The 26009-nt window shown below is 53.9% G+C and overlaps 11 protein-coding genes across 11 annotated transcripts; 4 read left to right on the top strand and 7 right to left on the bottom strand.

The window, feature by feature from the left end:
* Positions 1 to 9: 9 nt before the first annotated feature.
* Positions 10 to 444, bottom strand: CGCA056_v004861 (uncharacterized protein; the record flags this gene model as incomplete). Its single annotated transcript, XM_037320116.1, has 1 exon — positions 10 to 444. One exon carries the CDS (start codon positions 442 to 444, stop codon positions 10 to 12), a length of 435 nt encoding a protein of 144 aa, XP_037182166.1.
* Positions 445 to 814: 370 nt separating this feature from the next.
* Positions 815 to 1358, top strand: trf-2 (Transcription elongation factor spt4; the record flags this gene model as incomplete). The annotated part of the gene is made up of 3 exons (XM_037320115.1): positions 815 to 898; positions 997 to 1250; positions 1325 to 1358. 3 exons carry the CDS (start codon positions 815 to 817, stop codon positions 1356 to 1358), a joined length of 372 nt encoding a protein of 123 aa, XP_037180931.1.
* A 246-nt stretch (positions 1359 to 1604) lies between these two features.
* On the bottom strand, positions 1605 to 2597 carry CGCA056_v004859 (KIN17-like protein; the record flags this gene model as incomplete). Its single annotated transcript, XM_037320114.1, has 1 exon — positions 1605 to 2597. One exon carries the CDS (start codon positions 2595 to 2597, stop codon positions 1605 to 1607), a length of 993 nt encoding a protein of 330 aa, XP_037181135.1.
* A 718-nt stretch (positions 2598 to 3315) lies between these two features.
* FUB3 (Aspartate kinase FUB3) lies at positions 3316 to 5121 on the bottom strand (the record flags this gene model as incomplete). Its single annotated transcript, XM_037320113.1, has 6 exons — positions 3316 to 3413; positions 3467 to 4385; positions 4439 to 4763; positions 4816 to 4896; positions 4950 to 4969; positions 5032 to 5121. 6 exons carry the CDS (start codon positions 5119 to 5121, stop codon positions 3316 to 3318), a joined length of 1533 nt encoding a protein of 510 aa, XP_037181134.1.
* A 1828-nt stretch (positions 5122 to 6949) lies between these two features.
* Positions 6950 to 9238, bottom strand: RFX1 (Transcriptional regulator RFX1; the record flags this gene model as incomplete). The annotated part of the gene is made up of 1 exon (XM_037320112.1): positions 6950 to 9238. The coding sequence occupies one exon, from the start codon at positions 9236 to 9238 to the stop codon at positions 6950 to 6952; it is 2289 nt and encodes a 762-aa protein (XP_037181143.1).
* A 1887-nt stretch (positions 9239 to 11125) lies between these two features.
* On the top strand, positions 11126 to 11852 carry yop-1 (the record flags this gene model as incomplete). Its single annotated transcript, XM_037320111.1, has 5 exons — positions 11126 to 11176; positions 11243 to 11458; positions 11522 to 11547; positions 11601 to 11696; positions 11747 to 11852. 5 exons carry the CDS (start codon positions 11126 to 11128, stop codon positions 11850 to 11852), a joined length of 495 nt encoding a protein of 164 aa, XP_037181142.1.
* A 1667-nt stretch (positions 11853 to 13519) lies between these two features.
* On the top strand, positions 13520 to 15500 carry ehs1 (Calcium influx-promoting protein ehs1; the record flags this gene model as incomplete). Its single annotated transcript, XM_037320110.1, has 2 exons — positions 13520 to 14771; positions 14821 to 15500. The coding sequence occupies 2 exons, from the start codon at positions 13520 to 13522 to the stop codon at positions 15498 to 15500; spliced, it is 1932 nt and encodes a 643-aa protein (XP_037181141.1).
* A 542-nt stretch (positions 15501 to 16042) lies between these two features.
* Positions 16043 to 16419, bottom strand: CGCA056_v004854 (uncharacterized protein; the record flags this gene model as incomplete). Its single annotated transcript, XM_037320109.1, has 2 exons — positions 16043 to 16222; positions 16291 to 16419. 2 exons carry the CDS (start codon positions 16417 to 16419, stop codon positions 16043 to 16045), a joined length of 309 nt encoding a protein of 102 aa, XP_037181140.1.
* An 861-nt stretch (positions 16420 to 17280) lies between these two features.
* On the top strand, positions 17281 to 17694 carry CGCA056_v004853 (uncharacterized protein; the record flags this gene model as incomplete). The annotated part of the gene is made up of 3 exons (XM_037320108.1): positions 17281 to 17283; positions 17387 to 17522; positions 17627 to 17694. 3 exons carry the CDS (start codon positions 17281 to 17283, stop codon positions 17692 to 17694), a joined length of 207 nt encoding a protein of 68 aa, XP_037181139.1.
* A 546-nt stretch (positions 17695 to 18240) lies between these two features.
* Positions 18241 to 19579, bottom strand: CGCA056_v004852 (uncharacterized protein; the record flags this gene model as incomplete). The annotated part of the gene is made up of 3 exons (XM_037320107.1): positions 18241 to 19065; positions 19134 to 19441; positions 19513 to 19579. 3 exons carry the CDS (start codon positions 19577 to 19579, stop codon positions 18241 to 18243), a joined length of 1200 nt encoding a protein of 399 aa, XP_037181138.1.
* Positions 19580 to 21165: 1586 nt separating this feature from the next.
* On the bottom strand, positions 21166 to 21847 carry CGCA056_v004851 (uncharacterized protein; the record flags this gene model as incomplete). The annotated part of the gene is made up of 3 exons (XM_037320106.1): positions 21166 to 21172; positions 21227 to 21608; positions 21676 to 21847. 3 exons carry the CDS (start codon positions 21845 to 21847, stop codon positions 21166 to 21168), a joined length of 561 nt encoding a protein of 186 aa, XP_037181137.1.
* Positions 21848 to 26009: the final 4162 nt, after the last annotated feature.

Below are 26009 nucleotides of genomic sequence, written 5' to 3'. Positions count from 1 at the left end.
CCATCATGTTCAAGACGTCCAGAGCTTGTCCTGGCCGTTTGCACCAACCATAGCTCCTAGATAGTCGGAACACTGCTTCACTCGGAGCGTCCGCCGGTAGCCCTGTTCAGAGACACCCGCCCAGGCGGTAATGGCCGCTGCGAAAGGGCTCAGGTCTTGACGGGGTACTCGCAGCCAGCATTCTCTGTCTTCGACTTTGAGGATATCGATGGGGATGGCGGAACCGGTGGCGCCCAGGAACTGACGCAGGGCGGAGTTGCAATAAGACCTCACTTGCAAGTTGTCCAGGGGAGTGATATCGGAAACCCGTGATGCGTCGGAGACAAGCTCCAACTGAGCATAAGAGAATGGTGGGGTCTTAATGGTGCAAGTGAGAAGCTCGTGAGACCTTTGGCTGGTCGCACGCGGCGTGCTCGTTGGGATTTCTGAGCTTTGCGTCGCCATGTTGAAAGGCCAAATGAGATATGCTTTAGATTCAAGAAGTGTTGCTGTAAGCTTGCAAGCGCAAGTGTCGATGGGATGAGGTGCTGTAAGTCGACTTGGAGAATTTCACCCCAGGATGAGTGATGTACTTTGATTCGCGGCGTGGGTAGGCCTGCAGGGTCCCTGAGGTGGGTCCGCCGTCGAAAGACATGACGCCCCCTTTAGATGCATATGCAACTAGGTAGGTGGTTGGATCCCCAAGTGAAGCCGCCTACCGCCTCCAACTTCCTATCGAGAAAGCCAGCTTCGAGCGCGACGACACCTTCACGACGAACGCGATCTGCTCTCCTACCCGCTAGTCTCTCCGTTCTCAACCCGCCGATTCGCCAAGATGTCGAGTGATAATTACGTCAACCCCAACCAGCAGCGCTACCTGCGCGCCTGCATGGTCTGCTCCATCGTCCTGACCTACTCCGTACGTTAGCCACCTCGAAAAAAGAGAAAACGACAATGGCGACTTCCGTCGCAATGAGAAAAAAAGCATCCCAGCTAACGTCACGTTCCCTCTCCCAGAAATTCCGCGACGAGGGCTGCCCCAACTGCGAAGAGTTCCTCCACCTCGCCGGCTCGCAGGACCAGATCGAGAGCTGCACGTCCCAGGTCTTTGAGGGCCTCATCTCCCTCAAGGACCCCGGACGCTCCTGGGTCGCCAAGTGGCAGCGCCTCGACAACTACGTCCGCGGCGTCTACGCCATCAAGGTGTCTGGCCAGCTCCCCGACGAGATTCGGACGACGCTCGAGGAGGAGTATAGGATACGCTACATCCCGTATGTGCACGAGGCTGCTGCTCTCTATTCCCGGAGGGCATTTGGTGGAACTATATACTGACTGATTTTTTCAGACGCGATGGAACGGAGACCGAGGTTGATAACTAAAGGACGTAGTAATCGGGTCGGGAAAAGAAAGAAAAGGAATCATTATACTTGGTATATTCGGCGTTTAGGGGGAATTTAAGAAGGTCGGCATGGAGTCAAGGCAAGACTCACATTAGATGAATCAATTCGCAATGGTATCTGAAATCGCACTGTAATATATCCTGTCCGTTGTATGATATGATGCCGCAGTCCTCAACCCAAAACGCCGGTCCGCCCCTAAAACAAACGCGGTGAATTCATGACGTCTCACCGTTGGTCCGTCTTCTGCTTCTTAAACGAGAACCCTCCAAACCCGGAACCCTCCCTCGGCCTCTTCTTTTCCATCCTTTCCATGTCCTCTTTCATGATTCTCTCGGCCTCGCTCATCTTCTTGGGCTGCTCGAAAGCCGATTTCTTCGCGCCACCAGCCAGCGCATTCTTCTTGGCTTGCGCGAAGACGTTCTTCTTCTCCGGCTTGGCCGTCATCTTCAGTGAAATGCCGCCTAATGAAGGCTTGTCCGCAGGTTTCTCCGCCGGCTTTTCTGCCGCTACCGGAGGCGTCGTGGACCCAGACGCGTCAGGGGATTCGGTTTTGGAGGGCTCAGCCTTGTGTTTCGCCCCAAACGACAGCGATATCTTCTCCCCCTCAGCGCGCTGCAGTCCCTTCTCTTTTTCGTCGTCTTTCTCCTCCTTCTCCCCCCTCGCCTCAGCCTGCTTCTGCGCACGCTTTATTTGCTCCCGGATCATCATCTGCTCGACCTCTTCGTTTCCTCGATCCTGCGCCTCCTTCCTTCGGAGTGCTTCCTGTCTCTTCAGCGCCTCGGGTGAGTTGTCGATCCAGGAGATGTGAATGCCTTTATCCGTCTCCTCGACACGGCAGATACCCTCCCTTCCCAGGTGTTTCGCAAACTCGGTCAAGCTGGGCCATTTCGTCGCGTTCATGTGGACGTGCTCCTTATTGGCAATGTACTCTTGATAAAAGTGGTTTATCTGGACCTGCTTCTCGCCGTGGCCGGTGCGAAGGAGCTGGAGGAAGTCGCGGAGGAACTGATTGCTGTATTCGTTGAGGAACTTCTTGGGGTCTTCGCCCACGAGGATGAGCTGCCGGACGTGGGACTCGGATAGACAATGTTGTTTAAACGCATTCTCATCCCTCATTTGACGTTCACAAGGTTGACAGTACCATCGCAGGCGTTGCAGGCCCTTCATCTTCATCTTGTTGTTCAGGTACTTGACCGACCCGACCTCTGCTTTCGGCATCTTGGCGATTTTTGGGGGGGTTCGTGAGGAGTGTTTATTTAAATATGTCGCAGAGTATATCAAATGGTTCGGTCGAAAATTCGGCGGTGGATGCCCTTGTTGAGGATTTAGGGGTCGACGTTTTGCTTGATGGTGTAGTTGAGGTTGGGAAGTGATCGCAAGGAAAGACGTGACGATCCAGGACGGTTGGTGTTAAAGGTGGATCCTTCTAGCTGCTTATCTTATCGGAAATGCAGGGGTCTGGTGGCGGGGCTGTACGGTGTGCGACGAGTCTGCCCAACACTGTACCCCACTACTCCTACCTCGGCCTCGACTGGTGAATATTTACCTTCACCTAAGTGCGGTTACTGGGGTGTTGGCTGGCGATGCAAGATCTCGAATCATGGATAACATAATACTGGATAATCATCTCCTGACATCTCCATATAGAAATACTGGATGATTGGTCACTTCCTGATGTATGCTAATCCGTGAATGATGGAGAAATAACCCCAACTTCGGGACCGTTACACAAAAATCGGAGTTGGACGTATCGGTGTCAATCAAGGTTATCTTGCATTTTCCAAACCATGCTCTACATTCCTGTCTGTTTTCCCTGAATCCAACATGCAAACTTGTGCTCCAATCAAAATATCCCCATACAAGAATGAAGTGTGTCTATATACCTTGATCCAAAAGGACATGTCTCGCTCCATGACTATGCAAAGACACGACTAGTCTAATCGAGGAAAGTAAACAGATTTGTGTGCAGAATGTTCATGGCGCGGGTGGCGTCCCGGGCCTCAATGACGCAAGAGATGTTGATCTCACTGGCACCTAGATTCAAAGTCAATAACAATATCGTGAGACCTGTCTCGGGATAAGCTTACCTTGTGAAATCATCTCCAAGTTGACATTGTGCTCTCCTAGTGTAGAGAACATGCGTCCGGCGATACCGATCATGTTCTTCATTTCCGCACCGACCAGACTCAGGATAGCCATGTCGTGAAGAACGCTGACATCGCCGCAGTCTTCCAGCTCCTTCCGTGCCCTGTCGAAGCTGCCGCCCTCTGAGTTTCCGGCGTGGATAGCCATGGAAACATGCACCTCACTGGTGGAGATGAGATCAACCGAGATCTGGTTCTTGTCCAGGATGGAGAAAACTCTCGCGAAGAAGCCATGGGAGATGGAGCGCTTGTTTGAGTGGACGTTGATGACGGAGATCTTGTCCTTGATGGTGACGGCTGTTGGCCTCTTGGGCTTCTTAATGAGAGAAGGATCTGAGGGCTTGGAACGCTGGATCTGGTGGCCAGCCGTGAGAATGGGGTCGGGAATGACAATGGTTCCAACTCCTCTCGGGTTCTTGACATTCTTGATGCGGATGGGAATAGGGGGCGACGCGTGGATGACCTGGTCCATGGTGAGGTGGTGGATGACTTCGGAGCCGTAGAATGTCAACTCCGCCGCCTCGGACGGGGTGATGGAATGCAGCAACCTCGCCGTGGGAACTTTGGTGGGGTCCGCAGTGAAGATTCCGTCAACTTCCTTCCACACCTGCAGCTCATCCGCCTTGAGGCCGACTGCGCAAAGGGCTGCGCAGAGGTCAGTGTAGCCACGGCCAATGTCGCCGTCAATCAGGCTGCCCGGGACATTGCCAAAGAACCCGGTAACGACCGGCACTCTGTCTTCACATGCCGAAATCTTTTTCCGCAGTACGGTGGCCGCCTCTTGGTAGAAGCTCTGATCCAGGCGAGAGGAGGCATCATAGTGGAACGCATCGCTGAGGTCCACATATTCTGCAGCGACACCCTGTGAGAGAATTAGCCTCACTCTCATGACGCAGAAATGGGCAGTTTCCTCACCAGATCTTTCAGTAACGCGGCCATAAATCTACAGCTGAGCTTCTCGCCGAAGCTGATGCATCTGTCTTTCGATCTCGCGTTCACTTCGAGGTTAAATCTCCTTGCGGCCATGATGTATTCAACCAGTTCTTGGCACTCATCCCGGATCTCTTGGTCCAGTGATGCCTGCAGTTCTGGGTTCTTGATGAAGGTCTTGACGGCAGAAACATGGTCATTAGTGATGTCGTCAATTAGACCTCTGGCCTGGCCCATGAGGTCATTCTGAACCTCCTCGGTATTCGTGGCAGCTGCGATACCTTTGAGCTTGTTGTACACGCCCAGGAGTCTTCCAAAATCAGTGAACAAGCTAGGATCGGCTGGCACGCTGAGTGACTCACCGACTGGTGGTGCCCTCAATCTTCTTGCCCGTGCTTCTTGCCGAGCAGACGACAACGACCTTGTTCTTAGCGAGGCTCGCTCTGCATCAAAGTCAGTAGGAGCCTTCATTTCACACGCAAATGTTCCGTCTTACCGGACAATATCCGTGGCGATCTATAAGGACACACATCGAGTCAGCTTTTGCAGCAATAGTAACGATCCAGACTGAGAAATACCTTGTCGGGAAACTTTCCCACGCTGGTGCCACCAAACTTTTGCACCACCCAGCCGTTGCTGGAGGTGTTTGCTATGGGTTGGCTACTCATGATGCCTCAATTGCAATGTGCAGGCGCAAAAGTGGCTGGTGTTTGAGTGAGTATGACTCTACTCACAGGGTCGCGGGGGAGGGGCGCTGTGGTCCGTAAAGTGCGGGAAAAAACAGATCAGGAAAAATGAATGGCGACGGTTGGACTGGGTCGTCAACCCTCGAGCAAGTATCTTCGGTGAGATTTGCGTGTGAGGCAGCAGCAATGTTTCAGCTAGTATGGACAAGTAGGTGAGAGAAAAAGTTGAGGGTGTCAACGGTGGTGGGATAAACGGCTTCAAGAAGTGTTGCGGTGGATTGAATTGAATTGGACTAGATCCAAGGTGACCGAGATGGGACGAAAGTGGGATGTGGAGCACAGCGACGAAATCGGCGACGCCTGTCCAAGTCGCAGCTACCAGATTTTGCGCTTCCGGAACATCGGAGGCGGGCCCGAATCTTCAATACCGACCCAGTGCCGCGCTGCCTGCTGCTCAAAGCTTGCCGAACAGATACAGAGGGCCTTGCTCTGAAGGACGGCTCACTTTCGTCACCCTACCCGAGGACTGCGCAAGCCTGTATTGCATTTCCTCCTAGTCGAGTAGCCCTTGATGCCGTTTTTACAACCGCTGCAAATACACCCTGCACGCCGTCTACAGCTATTCCTCATGCAAGAACAGGGCCGAGGAATCTGAATTGGGCAGTCTATCCGTGGCAGCCTCTATCCGTGACAATTTCTTTGTCTGAGTCATACGCATAAGCTTACTGACTCTTCTGTTGCTGCAATTTCCAGCCCAGCCTCTGCAAAGAGGCATATCCGGCCCCTTCTGCCGTTTGGCAGCCGTGTCCAAAATGCACCTTGAATTCTCTATTTCTCTCCTGTTCAACACCCCCCACGGGGCAGAACGAAAGTCCGGTACCTTTTGATGTTTAAGCCTCCTCACTGTCTCTGGCCGCCACTCCACCTGCAGGCTGTGGTGAACACTGAAGAGCCAGCCTATGAAACCGCTCGCAAAGAAAACTTTTAGTTGCGTAATCCCGGCAGCGCGCGGGGGTAGCGAATCAGGGACAACCCAATGACGAATGAGGCACACTACACAGTGACAGACGGGGTCCCTCGCCCCGTTCAATAACCGCCTTTGACGCTGCTGCAACGCAACGCTGGAAATCGATGTTGTCCAACTTCCTCTGGCAAGGCTCAAGATTGGAACCCACCAGCTTAGCCATATTTGCACCCATGAATACCCTCAGTTGAAGATAAGTGCTGGCCATTTGACCATGGTATCCCCGCAGTGGTTAGCGTCTTTTTGTTGATAGGTCTCTCTGCTTATGATCCCATTGGGCCATACGATTGCGAATATTTTGCTAGATTCTCACCTACGCTGGAAGTGCAGTCTCCGAACAAGACTCGGTAACGTAAATTGTGAAGGATGATACTTGTAACTCTTCTTCAATGCTCTCCCTGCCGGGTTGTATTACCACTAGATAAACGTATAATCAAATGCCCATGCCCCGGACCAGAAACGAATTGGTATAGCAACCCGCGAGCACCAAATGCAAATGCCATCGCCGTCCTCATCGCCATAAAAGGAACGTCAAAACACCCAAAGCAGAATCCAGAACCCAAAACCCCGGTCTAGTAGAACAGGCGCAGAACTCATAAACGACTCCGTACCAAATGGCAAGAGCTTTTCCCACGCTCATACAATCGTCCAGTCGTGCCATCGTCATCACACTGCACTCGACAGTCCTCCTCCGGCATCAAGCCCCGTCGAGAGGCCGCCTGGCAGATGACTATCGATACATGACACCTAGTTTACCAGGTGCGACTATATTCCAACTCTCCTTCGTTATTGCTGCAGCTCAGCGTTTGCAAGCAGTGCTTGGTTGACCTCCGAGTGCGAGAAAGTGTACTTGTCCATGGGGAAGTCCTCCTCCGGTGTGCGGATGCCGATTCCGCTATCGTCAGGGTTGCTGCCGCCCGTCATCCCAGCCGAGTCGACTTGTTCCTGGCTGTTTGATGGAGGAAATGGCGCCTTGTCCGGCTGCGCTTGAGGGAGGTTGGAGAAGTTGAACTCTTCGCTCCCCGTGCTGTAACGGGATCCCTGCCTGCTCGTCTCTTGGCCCATCAATTGGGGGTTGGCGGCAATCGCTGATGCGCCCGAAGTCTTCATGTTGAGGAAACCACCCTGCTCAGCAAGGAAGCAAGTCATCTCATCGATCCAGCACTTTGTCACCCACCAAGAGCCGAAGCTCTTGCCCTGAGCCATTGTGAGATCCCGCATCACTGCTGTACCGACTCTTTGCACGCAGTAAACAATCTCCGTATGTGACGCGTAGGGAAACCGTGTCGGCAACGACTTGAGGAAGCCGACCCAGCGCTCCAAGACATTCTGGCCGTTCGCGTCCGCAGTGCCCTCAGCTCCAGGCTGGCGACCGTTCCTCAAAGCAATGTCGCCATAAACCGTCAGACATTCCACCTCCCAAGGCACGTTCATCGGGTTGAGAAGATCGCGAAGTTCGGATACTAAAAGGTTGACGAGATCGTCCATGCCACGTGTAGGCACACATTCGGCGACCTTGCGTACACGGACCATCGTGATCCAATCGAGGTACATTTGATCGCGGTTGGCTGGGTTCGAAAGCATGTTGGCAGCTGCGTGAGCAGTCAGGTTGACTCTCAACGCGCGGTCGAGCAGGGCTGCGAAAATAGTTGCCGGTGCTTCTTTCGCTCGAATGACATGGTGTGGTTGTCCCTGGAAAGCGTCTCGAATATGAGGCACGAGGCGCTCTGAAATGTTGCGCAAAGTGTCCAAGACAGGCTTAGGCACAACCTGAAGGGTCAACCCGGAGATGATTCTAAGCATGCGCTGGTAAAGGATGAAGTCGCATTCCTCAATCCAAGGGGCGAGGGCTGGGTTGCCAAGCAACTTCTGCACCGGCATGGTTAATGTGCCCTGGAAGGATGTGTAGAGATGGAAAAAGGTCTTCTCCTTGCAGTAACGAACACATTCGACTAGTGAGGTGCAATGCGACCTGTACAGGGCAGATAAGCTCTTCGCGGCATCCGGGTCAGTTCCGTTGGGTAAGAAGGGCTCCATGCGAGGTAGCACAAGAGGCTCGTTGGACTGGAGGAGGGCCTCATCCGCTTCGGAGGGAAACGAGAATTGGAGCGATGTTTTGGATGTGGATGAGTTCAGATGATCCGCGCTGGTCACATTCGGATGGCTGTAGAAGCTGTGAGATCGTGAGTGACCCTGTGGTGCTTGGGCAGGACTCTCCGGCCGCTTGGCAGCATCTGGCGAGGGAAGAGCGGCTTTAGCAGGTTGCGACTTGGTGGGAGCCGCGCTGAAGCTCTGGGAACGGCTGGGTTCCGAAATGGCCATTGGGATCTGAGGCTCTGGCTCTCTGAGGTCAGGCTGGTCATCGACCAAAGTGAAGTTGACGTAGTGATACTTAGATTCACCACGAACACCAAGACGCCGAGTTTTCAGGCCGGGGAAAAGGACGCGGACGAGTTTACCGAAGCTGGCCGGGTTGAGAACGGTGATCCTCTCGGTGGCACATCGAGACGCGTAATTGGCATAGACTCTGCCGCGAGGCACGGAGCCTTTGCCCTTGGAGCATACCGAGTTGATCCAGAGCATGGCGAATACCTGTCGGGTCCGTTCGGAATTGGGGCCTCGCTCATTGCCGTGAAGCTCCTTGGCAACATCTTGCAGGCCACGGTGTTTGTTGGCGGTGAAGAGGTGACGCATTTCCAATTCGTTGTTGGCACTAGATCTGGCAGAGCTAGACTTTTGCATGCCCATGGCTCCAGCCATGGAGTCTTCGTCGTCACGGTCCATCAGCTGGCTATCTTCGGTAAAGCTGTTGTTGGCGAAGCTTTCGGAGGGTAAAGGATGGCGAGGCATGGCGTGTTGTTGGAATGACATGGAATGGTTCATGGCAGCGCTGGGCTGGCTCATGGACATTGAGTAATCGCGGGCGTTGTGCATGTGTTGTGCGGCGTGGAGCATCATCTGCTCCTCCGGAGTTATCCGCGACGCGGGTGCGAGATTCCTCTGCTGCCTTTGATCGTTGTTGACCCATTGTGCAGAGTACAGCTCTGGCGCGTCGGCGAAGGATTGTTGCTCCATGGTCGGCTGGGTGGAGATGCTGTGAACAGAAGCAGTTGAAGCACGGGATTGAGGTCTCTTCTTGGCTCTCAGAGCTTGGGCGAGATGGTCTGTTTACATTTGTGATCAGCGGGGGAGAGATGGCAGAATCGTGCTCTCGACGTGGAGGAGCATGAAAAGGGTTGTTGATCGTACCGTGATCCATAATCCGTCAGCTCTGTCGTTGGCAGTTGTTGTGATGCGACGAAAACAACACACGGTCATGCAGGACAGGCTCCCTAAACAATGAAAGAAAGCAAGGTGCGCCGTGCAGAGAAAGTGGACAGAGATGAGGTTGCAGAAAAGGAGGAGTCGAAGTCGGCAAAGCAATCCGAATCCCTGCAGGGTGGAAAAGCGCGGTGCGCTGTGGTGAGAGCGTCGATATAAAGGATATGGTCGGGGGAAGTGTGGATGGATGGGTTTGTTTAGGATTGCCGACAAAACGACAAAACGTTGTCGTCTCGACAACGCTAGCCTGTGGCTGGAAACACCGAAAACACTGGCTGGGAGTCACGTGAGCCGTAGCTCCGAGTTTGTTGTTTTGTTTTTCGATTGGACGATGCTGACGATGTGGGGGAATACATGGATGTCTTACTCTCCCCTCCGTCTTTTGGCGTCCCTCCAGTGTGTCGAAGGGGCGTGCTTTGTTCCATGGCGGGAAAACAACCGCCTGACGAGCCAATCAGGGGCCGTACTGAATTTGGAGCTTGACACAGCTCCGGACGCCTGGCAGGTCAGGCAGCAAAACAAGACCATCCATGATCCCCACCACGCCCGCTTCGTACCTAGTGTACCTTAGGTAGTGTTCCTTCCAGTGCCTCTGTGTTTTGTCGCAGTCCTTGCTGGCCTTAAGGCGCCATCGTGTTAGGTAAGCCGCCTAGCAGGACCCACCTGTCTGCGGTGTGCAAAGTCCTCAAGCAAGCAGCACAGGCAAGGCATGGACATGAAGTGCTTATCTTATCGCTCGGCAGCACCAACCCAAGCAAAGCATAGCAGAGCACTGAGGAATCACGGAATCTGACACCCTTCGAGCCAAAGGCTCAGAAGTAGCCGCTAACAGCCAAGACATGGATCCCCAAGGCATTTTTTCATCGGCACATAAAGTCTGGCGGGCGGGGTGGTTACGAAGACAACGCTGTTGCTGTGCGGGTTGTTTGGATGTACATGGCAATAGACATTGCAATACCGGCGATATTTACCGTCCCGTCCATAGGTAGTAGCAATGCTGCCCAAGCTGAACCTACCTACCACAACACACCTGCTGAACGACGGGTGACTGTGTCTGCGTCTCTGCGTCCCTCCCCCCTCCCTCTGGATCTCCAGAGTCTATCGTTGCGTGCTACCTCGCTGTTCTGCCCGTGCTGCGCTGCGCTGTCTTCTGTGCTTGCTGTGTGTGCTCCCCGCTTTCGCCTCTCGTCTCGCGCCTGTGCCCCTCCCAAGAAACCCCATCTTTAGCCCCGAGCGAGAGAAGCTCTGAACGCAAGGGCACCTGGTGCCATTCCCGCTGGCTTAGATCTGCACACGTTACGTCGTCATCCAGGACCTTTCCCTTTCACCTGCTAATTCCAACGCAAATACTCAAGGTCATTCAACCCCATACACTCCAAATTTCCCGTCTAGACATTTGTCCGTCTAACATCGCCAATAGCTTCCAAGCCTTTTTTGCTTACCACTACTCTCGCCTACCAACCCGAAGTACTGTGCGTATCCGTCCTCTTCCGATCTGCATCGAGTCCTTCGCTTGCCAGGGTCCTTCGATCCTGCAACCTGGCCTCGCCGTTCTTTGTCTTGTCCTGTCCTAACCCTTATCACAGCCCATTAACGCACAGCTCTCTTGCTCGACACAGCTTTTCGCCGCAAATCGCAAACATGTCTGCTCAGGATCGCGTTCAGAACTACATCGGTCAGCTCGATCGCGAGGTAAAATTTCCCCTGCATCTTGCTCGGATTGCACGACAATCATGTGCTGACTCCCGTGTGTGGTAGCTGTCCAAGTACCCCGCCCTTAACAACCTCGAGAAGCAGACCAACGTCCCCAAGGCCTACGCCGTCGTCGGTGTTGCCGCCCTCTACTTCTTCCTCATCGTCTTCAACCTCGGCGGTCAGCTTCTGACCAACATTGCCGGCTTCGTCATTCCCGGTTACTACTCCCTGAACGCCCTGTTCACTGCGAACAAGCAGGACGACACCCAGTGGCTGACTGTATGTCCACAAATATCTCCCCCGCAATTGTCACAGCGCCAAACTTACTGACCGTTGTTCTAGTACTGGGTCGTCTTCGCCTTCTTCACGTCAGTATTCTTTGTCCCTTGACGAACAATTCGAGCTAACCGAGATGATACAGCGTTGCTGAGAGCCTTGTCAACGTCGTTTACTGGTTCCCCTTCTACTTCACCTTCAAGTTTGTCTTCCTCCTGTGGCTGTCTCTGCCCGTCTTCCGGTACGTTCCGCCCCTTCCGAGCCGATTTGGCAACCACTAATAACCAACAGCGGCGCCGACATCGTCTTCAACTCCTTCCTCTCTCCCATGCTTGCCAAGTACTTCACTGGCTCCACTGCCTCCGGCCTCCGCGCCCAGGCTGGCAAGGCCGAGTAAATGCGCAATAGCGCCAGCTCATTAAGCAGGTCGATTGCCTTGAGAGATCCACCTACGACGAATAAAGAGCTAGCCCGCTCATCCCGGTTGCATTCGCTAGCCAGTCAAAAGGACATGAAGCAGCGACGCAAGGCACAAACATGACGGGATGGGGTTCAGAGGCTGTCATAACCATACACGTGACAACGGTGATGGCTTTTTCAGGTTTGGTCGAGGACCCGGGAACGCGAGGGCCACGACGGAACAGTTGGATAAGTTCCTGTCACCCAGATAAAGTATCTGTACGCTACGGAATACGGAGTCAATGACTTTGAAATGGACTAGAGAGTACCCCATGTGATTAAAGCATCGTGTGACAAGCGAGCCCGTTATCAGTTCTTGATCCGTTGGATTAGCAGGCCGGCAGAGACATGTGACGAGTGTCTCGATTTGACAGTTGTGGCTCAGAGACAAAGAGATACACGAGAAACGACATGTTTCTTTGTCCTGGGCAACTGGAAGACTTGAGTGCCCTCGGGGAAATAGGGAAGTCGGGTGAGCGTCAGGCGTTTAATCGCCAGGGCCTGGCTTTGGCCGCATGCCAATGCTGCTCTCCCGTGTTCGACATCTACCTTAAGTGTCGTTGGCAACCTAAGCGCAAATCAGGGCTGTGGGGGCTGTATTTGGCACGATTATTCGAGCATTACTGGTGTTTGAGAACTAGCTGGTGCTGCTGCCCACTGTCATTTTGTTGCCCCATTGACGCCGAAATATGTTGGAATTGACGCCCATTACCCGAACGACATTTGGGTATGGCAATGACGACCGACGATGCAGCGTTCCTGTCAGACCGTATCTTCCCCTTTTCTTGCCTGTCTGGTGCAGACACGGCAGTTCGAAAGATTGGCTGGACCATCCTGTGCACGCCTGCCAGCATTCGAAGTGGTGTAGCGTGAACTCTGGTCAGTGGCCAGCCGCTGGTGACTATGGATGCCAAGAAGATGAAGACCGATCAGAATGCCGACCGCAACACCTCAACCGTTCCGTTCCTTAGCCTTGGGAGGACATGGGGGTATGTTTTTCAGGGACCTCTCTACCTAGGCGAGGATGGCCCCAGTGGACAGGCCGAGCAATCCGAGACGCGGAAAGGGGTCCCCCACACTACTGGGGCCCCTGAGCCTTGACTGCCCTGCCTGTAGAGCCCGATGGGTTACCTCAGCCGGGGGTGATCTCCAGCGTGTCGTGCCCGGTTCAGAGGCTTGGGGCGCCAGGGAATGCAAGGTCCACGCCGCCTCTCAGCTGTTTGGGATGTGAAACTCCCTAAAACGACAAAGGCACCTTTTTCACTTGTCCCAAATCCGCCACCCTTCACCCTACCCGCCTCAACCTCACCGGCCTCCGTTTCTCGTTTCCCCTCGACGGTCTCTCCCGAGATCTAACCGAATTCGTGGCTTTCCCCTCGTTCGAAAAGCCGCTCGACGACACTCGCTGATCGATTAGACGCATGGTGATGGAATGAAGTGGAGGACTCGGCCAATTTGCGACCACTGAGAGCGACCATTCGACACGCTTTGCGCTTATCGACCCTACCTTTGTCCCCGTTTGAAGACACGATAACCGACACCACGACGAACCGCCGCGTCGCCCAAACTTCAAAGGCATCTGCCCCTGGAGGGCATGTCCTCACAATGCAGCTCAGCCCACTGCAATCGCGACTGGCGGCCTCGCTGATTGCGTCGCTGCTGCTACTACTCATCTACTATTTGCTTTCCACTCCCACTTTTGCGCTTGCCGCAGAATTGAGCGAAGGATTCGACCCCATTCTGGACACCATCGAAGCCGACGATGCGCTCGAAAGACGAAGCCAATTAGAACCTGCCTACGAGCCGGAATTCGCCGCCTTTGACCGCAGCATCATTGGAAGGGCGCCCGCTGGAGTGACCGCACTGGTGAACAACGTCAAGATCAACCGCAACGTGCAGGCAAACTCGACGCAAAGCTTCGTATTCGAGGCTATCTCCGTGTTCGCAAACTTTTTTGACAACACGCCCGACGATGCGTTTGTCGTGGAACCGCGCGAGAAGGGCAATGGCTCCGGTGGCCCAGGAGATGATTTGGCTGGAACGGGTGACGCGCTTTTAGACGCAGAGGACGATGTTGGACTACGTCGCAGACAGCAGGCTCAGGGCAGGAAGGTGTTCATTTCTGCAACGACGTGCATTCAACCTCGCCGTGGAGCCAACAATACCGGCTCGGATCCCCCGCAGATTACCATGTACGTCTCTACATCGAAGGACAATCAGTCACCCGGCCCCGGGCAAAATTCGTCCTTGCAAACAGTAGAGATACTTGAAGAGGGCGCCGCGTTCTTGACGGTCAACGCGACAGGCGACGTCTTCGTTGGGATTGCAGCTCCCGGGGTGGATACGGAGAAGTTCACTGGAGACTGGAACTTTGACGTCGCAGCATCGACGGACGGATATTTCCACGAATTCGACGAGAACCCTTCCGAACTCCTGTGGGTTGACAGTGATTCCAGTGCGGCTCTCTTGACCACTGCGAATTTGACCGATACCCACAATGATACCCTCATCGAGGAGATCATGGCGCAGAGCCCGCCGTTCATTATGTTTGTCGAGAATCGAGACAACCCCACCACCAAAGGTGTTCGGCGCTCCATGTGCGGTTTGGAAAATTACGCTCAAATCGCTGCGAAGACGGGTGGCAAGTTTGGGAATCTGGCCAGTACTGTGATGACCACGAGAGGCGCGGGCAATCTGCCGAAGCAGCAGTTCTTCTTCAACGGCCTCAACGCAAGTGCCTTTTACAACGGCATCCTCGTTCACACTGGCAACTCGACATCGAAGAAGCGACAAGAAGGCGGCAGTTCGGGCAGTGGTGGGCGAGTGTTCCAAGCGACACCGTTTGAAACCAAAGACGGTATGTCTGCCTGCTTTCCAAATATTAAACCACACTAACGTGTTATCAGGCGAAAATTGCAAGATCATCACTGACCTGCAATTCTGCAACGAGACGGAGTATGCCGTCCCGGCAAACTCGAACAAGATGAACATCACTCAACTTGCGCAGTTTTATGACAACTACGCCAAGGAAATGTACGGCAATTTCCAGAAACAGCTTGCGCAAGTTGCCTGTGAAGCACCGGACGTCCAGCGGTATTCACTTGCTCGAAACTGTACGGATTGCGAGATCGCCTACAAGAAGTGGCTCTGTACTGTCACGATCCCTCGTTGCGAGGATTTCACTGCTGCAGAGGCCAACTTCTCACTGGTACGGAACGTAAACCAATCTTTCCCGAATGGCACCCTTCTTCCGATCGACCAATTGAGCAAATACGAAAAGCGGGTTTTCCAGCATTCGAGGAACCCTCTCATCGACGAGATGGTGGCGCCGGGACCGTATCGGGAGATCCTCCCATGCGACTATCTCTGCTACGACTTGGTACAGAGCTGCCCTGCGTCTTTGGGCTTCAACTGCCCTGGGCCGGACGACGACATCTTCAACTCCAGCTACGCTATTCAAGGTGATGGCTTAACATGCAATTACCCCGGCGCGGTCCACAATCCCTCTGCTTCAGCAATATTAGCCGTGTCTTGGGGCCTGCTTGGATTCCTCGTGCTAGGAACTCTAGGTACAGTCATGCTGTGATGACTAGATGTGTTGGGGTACCGATGCAAGACATGCTTTATGTTTGTGTAGAGTGACGGCCGAATCTGTATGGGGTAACTGGGGGCACGACGGTACAGTGTAATGATGTTTCTTTTTTGGAGTTTTGCATGGCATCGGCGTTGGAAAGGCATGGGTCTGTTTGGGAGGTGCGTAAATTGATGGATCTGTAATGATTCAAGAGATATGTAGACCATCTGTGGCATCCACACAACAGTATAGAAGAGTTATAACCGAGATATCTCAATACCCTTGGTCCTCTCTGCGTCATGCCATCTTTCCCGTTTTTCAGGGCGAGGGGGAAACTTGATGCGACCAGACCCTGCACTTTCACAAAGGTGTTGATCCTTTGCGACCTGTGGATGTCCTGCATAGACTCAAGAATCCATAATCTAGGCATGTTGAATTCTCAGCTGGTGATGACGAGTATTCCTGAGGTACTCAGGCATGAGTTCCTCCCCTCTTACTAGCTATCACATTTCATGAGGGATGCTCTTTGGTTTCATGCTATTGCTCCCATCCGCCTATTTGCTCGTCTGCAGTTCGGCGACCTTGGCCTCGAGGCTCTCAATCTCCTTCTTCTTTTCTTCGCGGATCTCGTTCTGTTCCAGCGTCGTCCAGCCCCAGTAGGCGACCTGATACGTAAGGGTTGCCATCAAGAGAACTTTGAGGACGGGTCTCGTGAAGGTCTTGTAAAAGGTGCCCTGTCGGCGACGGTGTTAGGGCTCTGAGATGGGAATGGGCCTGGCCGCGCGATGCAAAGCAACCTTACCACTATCGATGGCCTCTTTTCGCCATTTTCTGATGTTGAGTAGGAGCGGAGTGCTGCGCGGGGCAGTTGTGGTGTGCGCTGCGCGCGGAGGGCTCTGCTGAGGATCGCTGCGCCGTTGCGCGATGCCATGTTGGTGGTGATTTCTGGTTGTGTTCGGCTTCTTCCAATATCCTTCCACCCAATCTGTTTTGTTTGTTCGAATCGGGTCGTCGTCAGATATCGTGTCGTCGGTTCTCGTTGTCGTAAACGTGCAGTATACCGCCGTGTCGTTGCTCGATCAAAAGATTCAATTGAATGCGCCGCTGCGCCGATCTGTGGCGGTGCGCGCCAACGATCCCACCCCGCATAACTCAGGTAAGGTACCTATCTCACTTGGTAGACGCGCTCCCTGTCCGCGTTCCCGCTGTGGCAGGAACTCGCGCCGCACACCTGAAATGTGGCCCCCAAGCTCGCAGTAGCGGTAGCGGCGGGTTGGATTGGATGCTGAAAGCTGGGCTCGGCACCCCTGGCACCGAACAGGTGGCCCCCCGTACTTGAATTCCCTTTTGACGACACATGTCCCGAACTGGGGTGGGTACGACGGTGTAAGGCAGAGAGAGCCCGGGACCACTTGGGAAGGTCCTGAAGGGCGAAAGGTAATGTCCCCCTCTCAGAGGCCCGTCGTCGCAAGGCCATCTTTCTGCCGCTTAATTACACTGTACGAATTGGAGGTAGGTACATTAGCTTCAACCACCTGCAGGTGCCAAAGCTCCCTCGCGCAATCTGTCCCTTCAACCGGCTTCCCTGCTCTTCTCTCGACACGTTCCTCCAGCTTGTGGTCCATTGAACAACACACCTCACACGATCAGCGTTGTTGCCTGCCATTGCGCATCATTGCAGCACATAAGACGAGCTGATTGACTGCAACAACGACAAGTCGCATTCAGACATCACCGCTCTTCTCTCGCCTCTCCCCATCTTAACACCCACACCACACACATACAATCCACAATGGTACGCAGATCCCGAACATCCCAGCACACGATATAATCCTCCCGAAACTCTACATTCGTCAAAGATCCAAGATGGCGGCTTGCTGACAATGGTTTTTGTGCAGGCGCAAACCCCCCAACAAAGACGCGCGAACGCAAAGTTCGCCAAGGACAACGAGGCCCGCATGGGCAAGTCCGAGGAACAAATCAAGAAGCGCGTCAAGGAGACTCCCAAGTCGCCCATTTCTCCCATCTGGCTCAGTGAGTAGTTGTGCCCCTATCAGCGTCGAAGCAACCCTTGCGGCCAATTCGATCCCGCCTATGTCATCACATCATGACCTTCGCTAACGTCTGGCCTCTCCCAGTCCTTCTCGGTTTTGTCGTCTTTGGCGGCATCGTCTTCGAGGTCCTCTCCCGCATGTTCGGTTTCTAAACGACCCTACCACACCATGCCCGTTTCAAAGTTGGAAGAGGTCATCCCTCGGTGGATGAGCGAAAGTCAATAAGGGGCGAGAGGAGGAGAAAAGCGTCGCAGCAAAGATCTACTATTCTTTCTTGCAGATTGTCGTTGCCCATCTACACCAGGCGTCGTAAGGGGTCGCAAGGGAGACTGCGGACACACAACACGCACTCGCTTCGCCGTTGAGGACGAAAAAAGGGGAGCTTTTTACTTTTCAGGCACATGAAACCACACACAGTCTCTCCTGCCCATCGATGGCTGGAAAATCAAGTCTGTACAAATACCACACATTATCAGGGAAAGCAAAACCGTTTGGCGCAATGTATTTCATGTTATTTTATTTTTATTCGCATACAGCTTCCTCGAGTGGAAGAAAGCATTCAAGTCATTCTACAAACTTTTTGGCTACCTGTCGGTTTGTACCGTACGTATTTTAACCCTCAAAACGCCCAGCTACGCATCACGCGTCCTCGTACCGTATGACATATCGGAGGCCGCTCCATTACTAGAAAAGGGGGCTCAAGCGCCCAGACCGCGACGCTGAGCACCACCGTCGTACTTCATGTGCACACCAGCGTTGAACTGCTGCTCAAGCTCCTTGTTGACCTTACTGATATCGCGCTTGCTCTTGGTGCCCGTGGAAGCGCTCGCCGCGCCCTTCTTGCCGCCGCCAAGGAGACGCATAAACTTCTGCTGGCGGTCGGCACCTCCCTCGAGAGCATCAACGTCCCAGCCCTCGCCCTCGTTGGCTTTCGCAGGGGTCTTCTCCTCCTCCTCTTCCTTCTTGGCCCTCTTCTTCTTCTTCTTGTCCTTTTTGCTCGGGGTCTCTTCGGCGAGAGGAGCACCACCGTCCGACTCGTCGTCCTCCTCTTCTGAGCGCTTGCGCTTCTTGTCGGACTTCTTGCTCTTCTTGGGCTCCTCCTCGACCACTTCCTCCTTCTTAGCCTTCTTCTTCTTGTCCTTCTTCTCCTTGGCGGGTATCTCGGCCTCAGCGACCTTCTCCTCCTTCACCTCCTCCTTAACGACGGCAACATCCGACTTGCGCTTGCTCTTCTTCTCTTTCTTGGGCTTCTCCTCTTCCTTCACGTCAACCTCCATCTGCTCCCTTGCCTCGCTTTCCGCGCGGAGCTGTGCGCTCGGGTCCGGGGAGTCGGTCTTCATCTCGACATCCTCCGCCTCGGAGTCAGAGTCGGAGGAATCAGAGTCAGAGTCAGAGTCCGATTCGGAGTCTGATGAAGAGTCGGAGGAGGAGCTGTCGTCGTCGCTATCGTCGTCGTGAATCTTGATAATCTCGTCTTCGTCCTCGGCCTTCTTAACCTGAGCCTGCTGTTCCTTCGCCGCCTTCTGCAATTCCAAGTCGTCAGCTTCGTGCTACACCATCTCTCGACAACTGCGTATCAACCATCACTAACCTCTCTGTTCTCGGCCATGACAGCGTGACGCGCGCGCGCCTTCGCCGCCTCGGTCATGAGCTTCTTCGCCTGCGCCTCGAGCTTGTCGGCGCGCTTCAGCATGCGGTGGAAACGCTTGTCGTCCTTGTTGTTTTTGCGCGCAGCCTTCTCGGCCTTGTCGGCGGCCTGACGCACCGGGTCCCTCCATTTCGCTGCGCGCTGGACGTTGGCCTTGCGCTCGCGCTTCGCCTGGGCCTTGGCGAGCTTCTTCTCCTTGCTGGCGGCCGCACGCTTCTCGCGCATTTCACGCCGACGCTCGAGCTTTTTTTCTGTTCATGAGGCTAGGTGAGTACATTGTCGATCACCAGGTTCACAGGCGCAAGTTTGGAGTTGGTTTTACCTTTGCCCGCCGCCTGACGCTTCAGCGCCTCGAAGTCCAACGGCTTTTCTTCCCCGGTGGCCGCCATCTTGATGCAATTGGCCTGACAGTGTAGGTAAAATTGGTGTGTGCTCTTGCGATGTCAAAAATAAAGCAGTCGAAGGAAGGGAAATTCTCTGGCTTCAATTCTGCCGACAGCGATCAGTTTCGGTGGGGAGGATGTACGCAGGCTTAGAAAAAAAAGTTCTGGGAAGACCAGTTTCTGCCGGGTGGTCAGTGATAATCGACGGTGGACCCTTGTCGATGCTGTGGGGAAGCTAGTCCGTGTGTCATTGAAGTCTGGGCGGTACGTATCGATGTCTGGCCTTCCTTATCCGGCAAGACGGGAGACAGGGCTGAACGACAGTGCCCCTCTTTTCTTCTCGAAGGTACGTACGCACGCTACGTCGACACTCACGTACTGTCTCCCAAGCCAGCATGTTGTATCGCGGCTTGTGGATTTACCCTTTCATGCTTAATTCCTTCGTCAAACAGTTTGTCTTGAACTTTCAAACACAAGTTTTTTCTCGCGCTGGACTGGGAACTTGAACCCATGGGGGAGGGCTCACTTATCTCCCTCCCCAATCGGAAGCCTTGCCCCTCTGCGGGATTCTTGCACGTCTCACACTCACATTAGTACAGAACGCCTCCCACGACGGTTGGGCTGACACGACTCTCAGCCAAGGCAGCCTGGGCACTGGGGCCGCTCTCCGTGCGTCTGTGGCTTGCCTCTCTCGGCGACGAGAACACCAAACCTTATAGACACTGACAGGAGAGTGCATCAGACCGCGCGACTCATCGGCGGGAGGGTTATGTCTCGGCGTTATGTTTAGAACTGCGGGTGCGTGGGTTGCACGCAGGTTGCTAGCTTCACTGGCCTCATGTCGGTCAGAACCCAGAATGCCCTCGTATAGCGGGTAGATCTAGAGCAACTGTGATTCAACGTCATGCTCGACGTGTGTAAGGGGATAGGTTGCACTGGCTAGGCATCCTTAGGCAGGCCAGGCAGTCTCAGCAGTGTGAGCAGTCTTCGTGATCTCAACGTACATGACTCTGGGACCTGGGTGGTTGCAATGACGTCTGGATGGACGATCCTCAGGGTTAGGGTCAGAAAACAGTAGACGTAGGCTCCTCGCAGTCCTAAGGCCGTCTTTATGTAGCTGTGCTAGCCCATCCCATGTCCAGAAGTCGCAAAGTATCTTAATATTTTGGAAGCAGAGTTGTCTTTGTCTGTACTGCGTCTTCGCTGTAAAAGTCCTAAATACTTCCTCCACTGGTCGTCCGTTATTCTTCAATCGTCCCTTCGTGTAGATGCTATCCAGTATATCCCCCTATTTTCCCGACCAGAAATGCCCGATAGCGAAAACAAGACTAACAGAACAAGGCTCGAGAAGAGTTGGTCAAACCATTGATTAAAACACTCAGAAAAAATTAATATTTCCGCTCACTCGAGAACACGAGCTGATCAATGAGGTCATTTTTCCTTACGCGTTTCCGCCTGTTTTATCCCTGTTTCGTATATTCATAAGAGGTGAGAGAGGGATTTAGTGAGGAGAGGCTCTATTGGCGCTGCAAGCCCAGAAAACAAGCTGGGTAATCGGGTATCTTTCGCGACAACTCCCCGTTCTGGCTTCTTCAGCTCCTGTCCAAAAGTTAGCTGCTTGTAGACACATCCAAGGAGGACTATAGCTAATACCTCTGATAGTAACTCTGCCCCTGGCTCTGACTGCCGCTCTGATCATAGTCGTAATAGTACGGCTCTTCGTCGTAGTGATACTCCTCCCCGCCGCTACTTCCGTGACTGGGCGGCTGGGCGTAGCTCGTCGTGTAGTTGTTGCCGTACGTGGTGGGGTACTGTGTATCTTCGTTCACGTACTCGCCACGTCCGCTCCCTCGGCGACTTTCGTGCTCGTGGCCCCTCGACACGACATGTCTGATGTTGATGCTGCCCCAGGGCAAGTACTCCTTTTCTTCGGGCTCTAGGTTGTCGGGCGACGAGACGACGTAGGACCTGTGCGCGTTCTCCTCGTTCTGCGTATCTCGGGTGGCTTTTTCCTTGCTATCCTGGTTCTTCTTGCCTGTTTAAGCGAGTCAGGAATTTTCTTTCTGAAGTAGGAGAGGGGCTTCCCTAGGTAAAAGACATACGAAACTTGCGTTGAGCAAGACGGTTCTGGACACGGCGGCGCTCTTCCGGATCTGTGATGTCTGTCCAGTCGTCGTTCTTGGATGAAGATTTTGACTTGGACTTTGAGTGAGAGTGTGAGGAGTGGTGCTTGGAGCTTGACTCTGACGAGTGCTTTGACGATTTTGATGACATTGCGGGTTCCGTTCAATAGGGGAAGCAAGTTTATGTGCTGTTCTTGAAGGACTCCAGTCCCGCTGCCCAAAGCCAGGCCCAAACAGTATGCTGCCAAGGAGAAATGATGACGAGATGGCCAGCACTTTGCGGTCTTGAATTGGCAGAGACTGAAGAGGGAATTGCTTTTGATCGAGTATGATCAACGGAGGGATGAGATAGTAAGTGTCTGAGCAGAGCTCGAGTGGTTGGAAGTAGACTTGAATGTTGGCCTGATGTTTCGATGAACGAGATGTTTGTCAAGCTAAGGCACAACGTCTCTTTATAATAGACTCCGCAACACCAACATCAACCAGGCTGCTGCTCCAGAGATGCAGCGCAGATGCCTACGCAATGCCGGGATCACCCACCAGCAGCGGGAGAACCTGGAAAGCCTCATGCGGCGGATGGGGCAGACTTGAAAACGGCAACGGGGTCGGTTGCCCGTGGCTTCCGCGCCGTGACGCAGAACCTGACATCTGCAAAATACCTTACGCGAAAAGAGGCAGGGTCGGCACTCGAGTCCATAGTGCCATATCTGCCAAGGAACGGAAGACAAGGTATAGACGGGCAGGGTGTAGTAGTCAAAGCCATATTGGGTTGATGGAGGGGTGTGTAGCAACGAAGGATATGTTCCTGATGGGTAGGGGTGACGAGAGCTGAGTACGTCGACAACGGGTAACTAGTGTGGTGGACGCAGATGACAGACAGCTACCCCCGGTAGATGATGGGGTTTTGGGAACGAAGCGCCGGATCGCGAGCATGGGGATGATGAGGGTGGGTATACTCCGGCTGCCGCAAGGGGTGTGGGAGAGTTCGCCCAATGTTCGAAACATCTCACCGGGGTTGTCTTGGAGAGGACAGCAAGACCAGGGTTCCATGTGACGGACATGTTGTGGCCTCGAAAGCGAAATACGACCAGCCAAGACAGACACGACTAGGAGATAAAAATAATACAAGGGGGCTTTTGAAAGCTTTCCAATTATTCCCGCACGAAGACGCCGGCAGCGTGTCCCGTGGCTGCGCCGTTGACTTCACAGCACGGTTGGCTTCCCCAAACGGGACGGCCCTAGAGCTGGACGAGGGGAAACCGGGGCGAACGGCGGGCACTGTTTCCGCCAGTTGACCATGGCAATGGAGTTGAGACCGGGTTGTCACGGTGGGTGAGCCCGGGCGGGGCGGTCAGAGTTGTATCGGGAGGGTGGGCCCTCCGATGAGGCGAACCTGGTTGCGATCGCAATCCATCGTACATCATGCTCTTAACGAAGAGTCTGATGAAGCTGATACGTAAGGGCATTCGTAGCCGATGAACACCCACGTACCCAACTGCACACCGACAGCAGTCTGGTGGACCATAGCTTATGAAGCGGCCTCAACAACAGACACCAACTTTCGAGGCAAAGAAGGATCTGACGGCGGCCGGTCTTGGCAAAAAGCTGGATATCGATGGGCACACGACGCCTGGGACCCTGTTTGCCTTCAGCCCTAGGTCGATTAGGAATGCCCAATGAACGGCATCGCATGTCGTGCCTGACGTGGGTTGGCCAGGGGTTCGGTCCTACATCTAGCTTAGCTAGTGGCCGTCTCGTCTGTGTATTTGCCCATGCAAATGGAGACCGAACCCAATAGCTGCCATCCGTACTGTCTGCACACACACAACACGCAGAAGCGATGCGCGTGCAGTGCATTTGCTGCACCTTTGATCTGACGCCTCTAAGAGTATACTATACACACACTCATTCCTGGACAATTGGTGAATGCGCCCGCCGGCAAGGCTCTCTGTCGATGAAGTTTGGCAGCATTACCGACGTTGCTCGAATGCGCGGCGTGTCCAAATGGTTGGGACATGGACAGGAGGGTGTCATGCGACAGATGATCGATGAGTCCTAGCTCAACCCTGCAGATGACAGGTACATGCCCCGTGGAAATTGGCTCCCATGTTCAACGTGCGTGGACGATTACGAACCGGCGGACACCCCGCCGTAAGACCATGGCGTCGCCTTTTGCTTCAGTGGAGGGCGACCCGGCAAGACGGCCAGGTTGACTCATCGACCGGCTCCGGTTTTCTGTTCCGTGCTGATTCGTGGCCTGGTGGTGGGTTCGATCCTCCCGCCGTCCGCCGTCCGAACGTCCCAGGTCGAGGTCTGGCCTGTGGAAGGTGGAAGAGAGCGAAACATTCCGAGCAAGTGGGACGGCGACGTTTAAGCTTATTGATAGGCCCAGAAATTTCCTCTTTGGTCTCCGGCTCGCTTCGTGCCCGTCGCCAATTTCCACCCATGCTGAGTGGACGAAAAACACTCGGTTGGACCCGATCCGACAAGAAACCGCGCGTAAATATCCGGCTCCTTTGCCTTGCTTTTTGACGCTCTCGTGACCACAAATGCCGGGCATTGCCCTGGATTCGGTGAAGCAACGACGGGGCGATTGAATTGAGAAACTGCTTGAGAGTTGCCGTTTTTCCTTGTCTGCGACATCAGGTGCCCGTAAGAGAAGTCCTAGGCTGACACACAGTGCGAGCTCTTAGAGTGTAATGTTGCGGAGTTTTGGCGAAGGGGGTTGATTTTTGGACTGGTGGTCAGAACTGCAGACACCCGTCGCTTAGCTTCATCAAGGGATAACTCCAACCCAGCCCGTCGATAGCGTGGGGTTTGCGGCACCTACGAATACGCCGCCTGCGTTGCGCCCTGGCCCTCGCTGACTTGACTAGGGGAGGTGTGAAGTAAGCACCACCCAGCGAATCTAAGTGCCATTCCTGCATGGTTGAACCTGCATTCTCATGGAGGAACAGCCACCCAGCGCCAAGAAAGTATTCACGGAACTGGCTTTTCAGCTGAGTCTCCAGGACCACGCTGAAGTTCCTTGGGAACAAGACTTTTAATCAAGCAACCCTGAAGAAATCGCACAAGCGGGTTGGCGTGGGGTTGTGGTTGGCATGCAATGCCGTTTCGATTTGAGCAAAGTCGGTGACTTGGTGAGGTTTCACGAGGTCGATGGATTGTGGCGTCTGCCTGGCTGCCTAATCGGGACTGTCTTGTCGAAACGCCACCGGCAAAGGACACTCGCTAACGACGGTCGTTGCGACGGAAAGGAGCGGATTCAAATTTGGATCTGACGTAGCCCGGGACAGTTGAGGAACAGCACGCGTGGCTGCATGTCGTTGATCTCAAACGGCGAGTATCTGACGCATGGCAGTCATACCCACCGGTAGATGCCAGGCAAGGATCTCTGCCTAAACTTGGTGGAATGTCAAGTTAAGGTCGCGGCAATGCCGTCGAGACGCGCCATGTTGACGAATGAGACCGCGGTTACCGTACCCGTCACGCCCCAACTCTGACCAGGTGCTCGAGGAGTGACATTGTGGAGCGAAGGGGTTGCCGTCGACGTAGAAGTATCATGATATAAGCCGGTGCCATACATGCGAAGTCGTATCTCCGCGAGAAGGTTGTTGGGGGAGAGGGTGTAGTCGTTATTGTATCAGGTTGCGTTGCGTCGGCAAGTATGGGGGCCAAGCCAGGTGCACGTTGACGAAGGGAGGAAGAGCACCATGAGCTACCTGCCTAACCAGATGGAACCCACGGGTCGGGGCGGTTCATCTTCGGTTGCTTCTCGCCGAAGCTTAAACGTTGGACTTCACCCATTGGACGCAACAGCAGCACGCCTCTTGGGTCGCACAGCTCCAACATGGTGGGCGAGTGTGTGGGAGCAGTTCATCCCATCCAATCAAGGAGAATCCTAATTTAGGAAGCATCCATCTCGTAACTTTGTTCAAATCCCACCCAGCCACCCATCGATACTTTACAGGGTTCATGCTGCTCACGGCGTACTGCTCAGTTGCATGTGTTCAGCCCGAACCGTCGCTGCTTTAAATTGGACCATATGTCAAGAATTGAGGCCACCCCTAGGAACCTGGGGTACCACCTTGCACACAATTACCTGGCAGAATAGTGTTGTTCCGTGAACTCGCTGATACTGGTACGTGTGATGCCTTGGTTCATAGTAGGTGCGGGTTGCAGACGAGGGCTTAGGTATTGAACTTGTATGTAGTCATTGTCTTTCTTATCCATCCATGTCTATCCTATCCGGTCTTCTGATACATGTTGCACATCAGCAATCAGTATTTGTGTACTACGCCGAGGTCATGTCC

The sequence above is a fragment of the Colletotrichum aenigma genome (assembly GCF_013390185.1).
Source record: "Colletotrichum aenigma strain Cg56 chromosome Unknown KSG_Cg56_contig03, whole genome shotgun sequence".
Lineage (NCBI taxonomy): Eukaryota > Fungi > Ascomycota > Sordariomycetes > Glomerellales > Glomerellaceae > Colletotrichum > Colletotrichum aenigma.
This window is presented reverse-complemented; position numbering and strand designations above follow the sequence as displayed.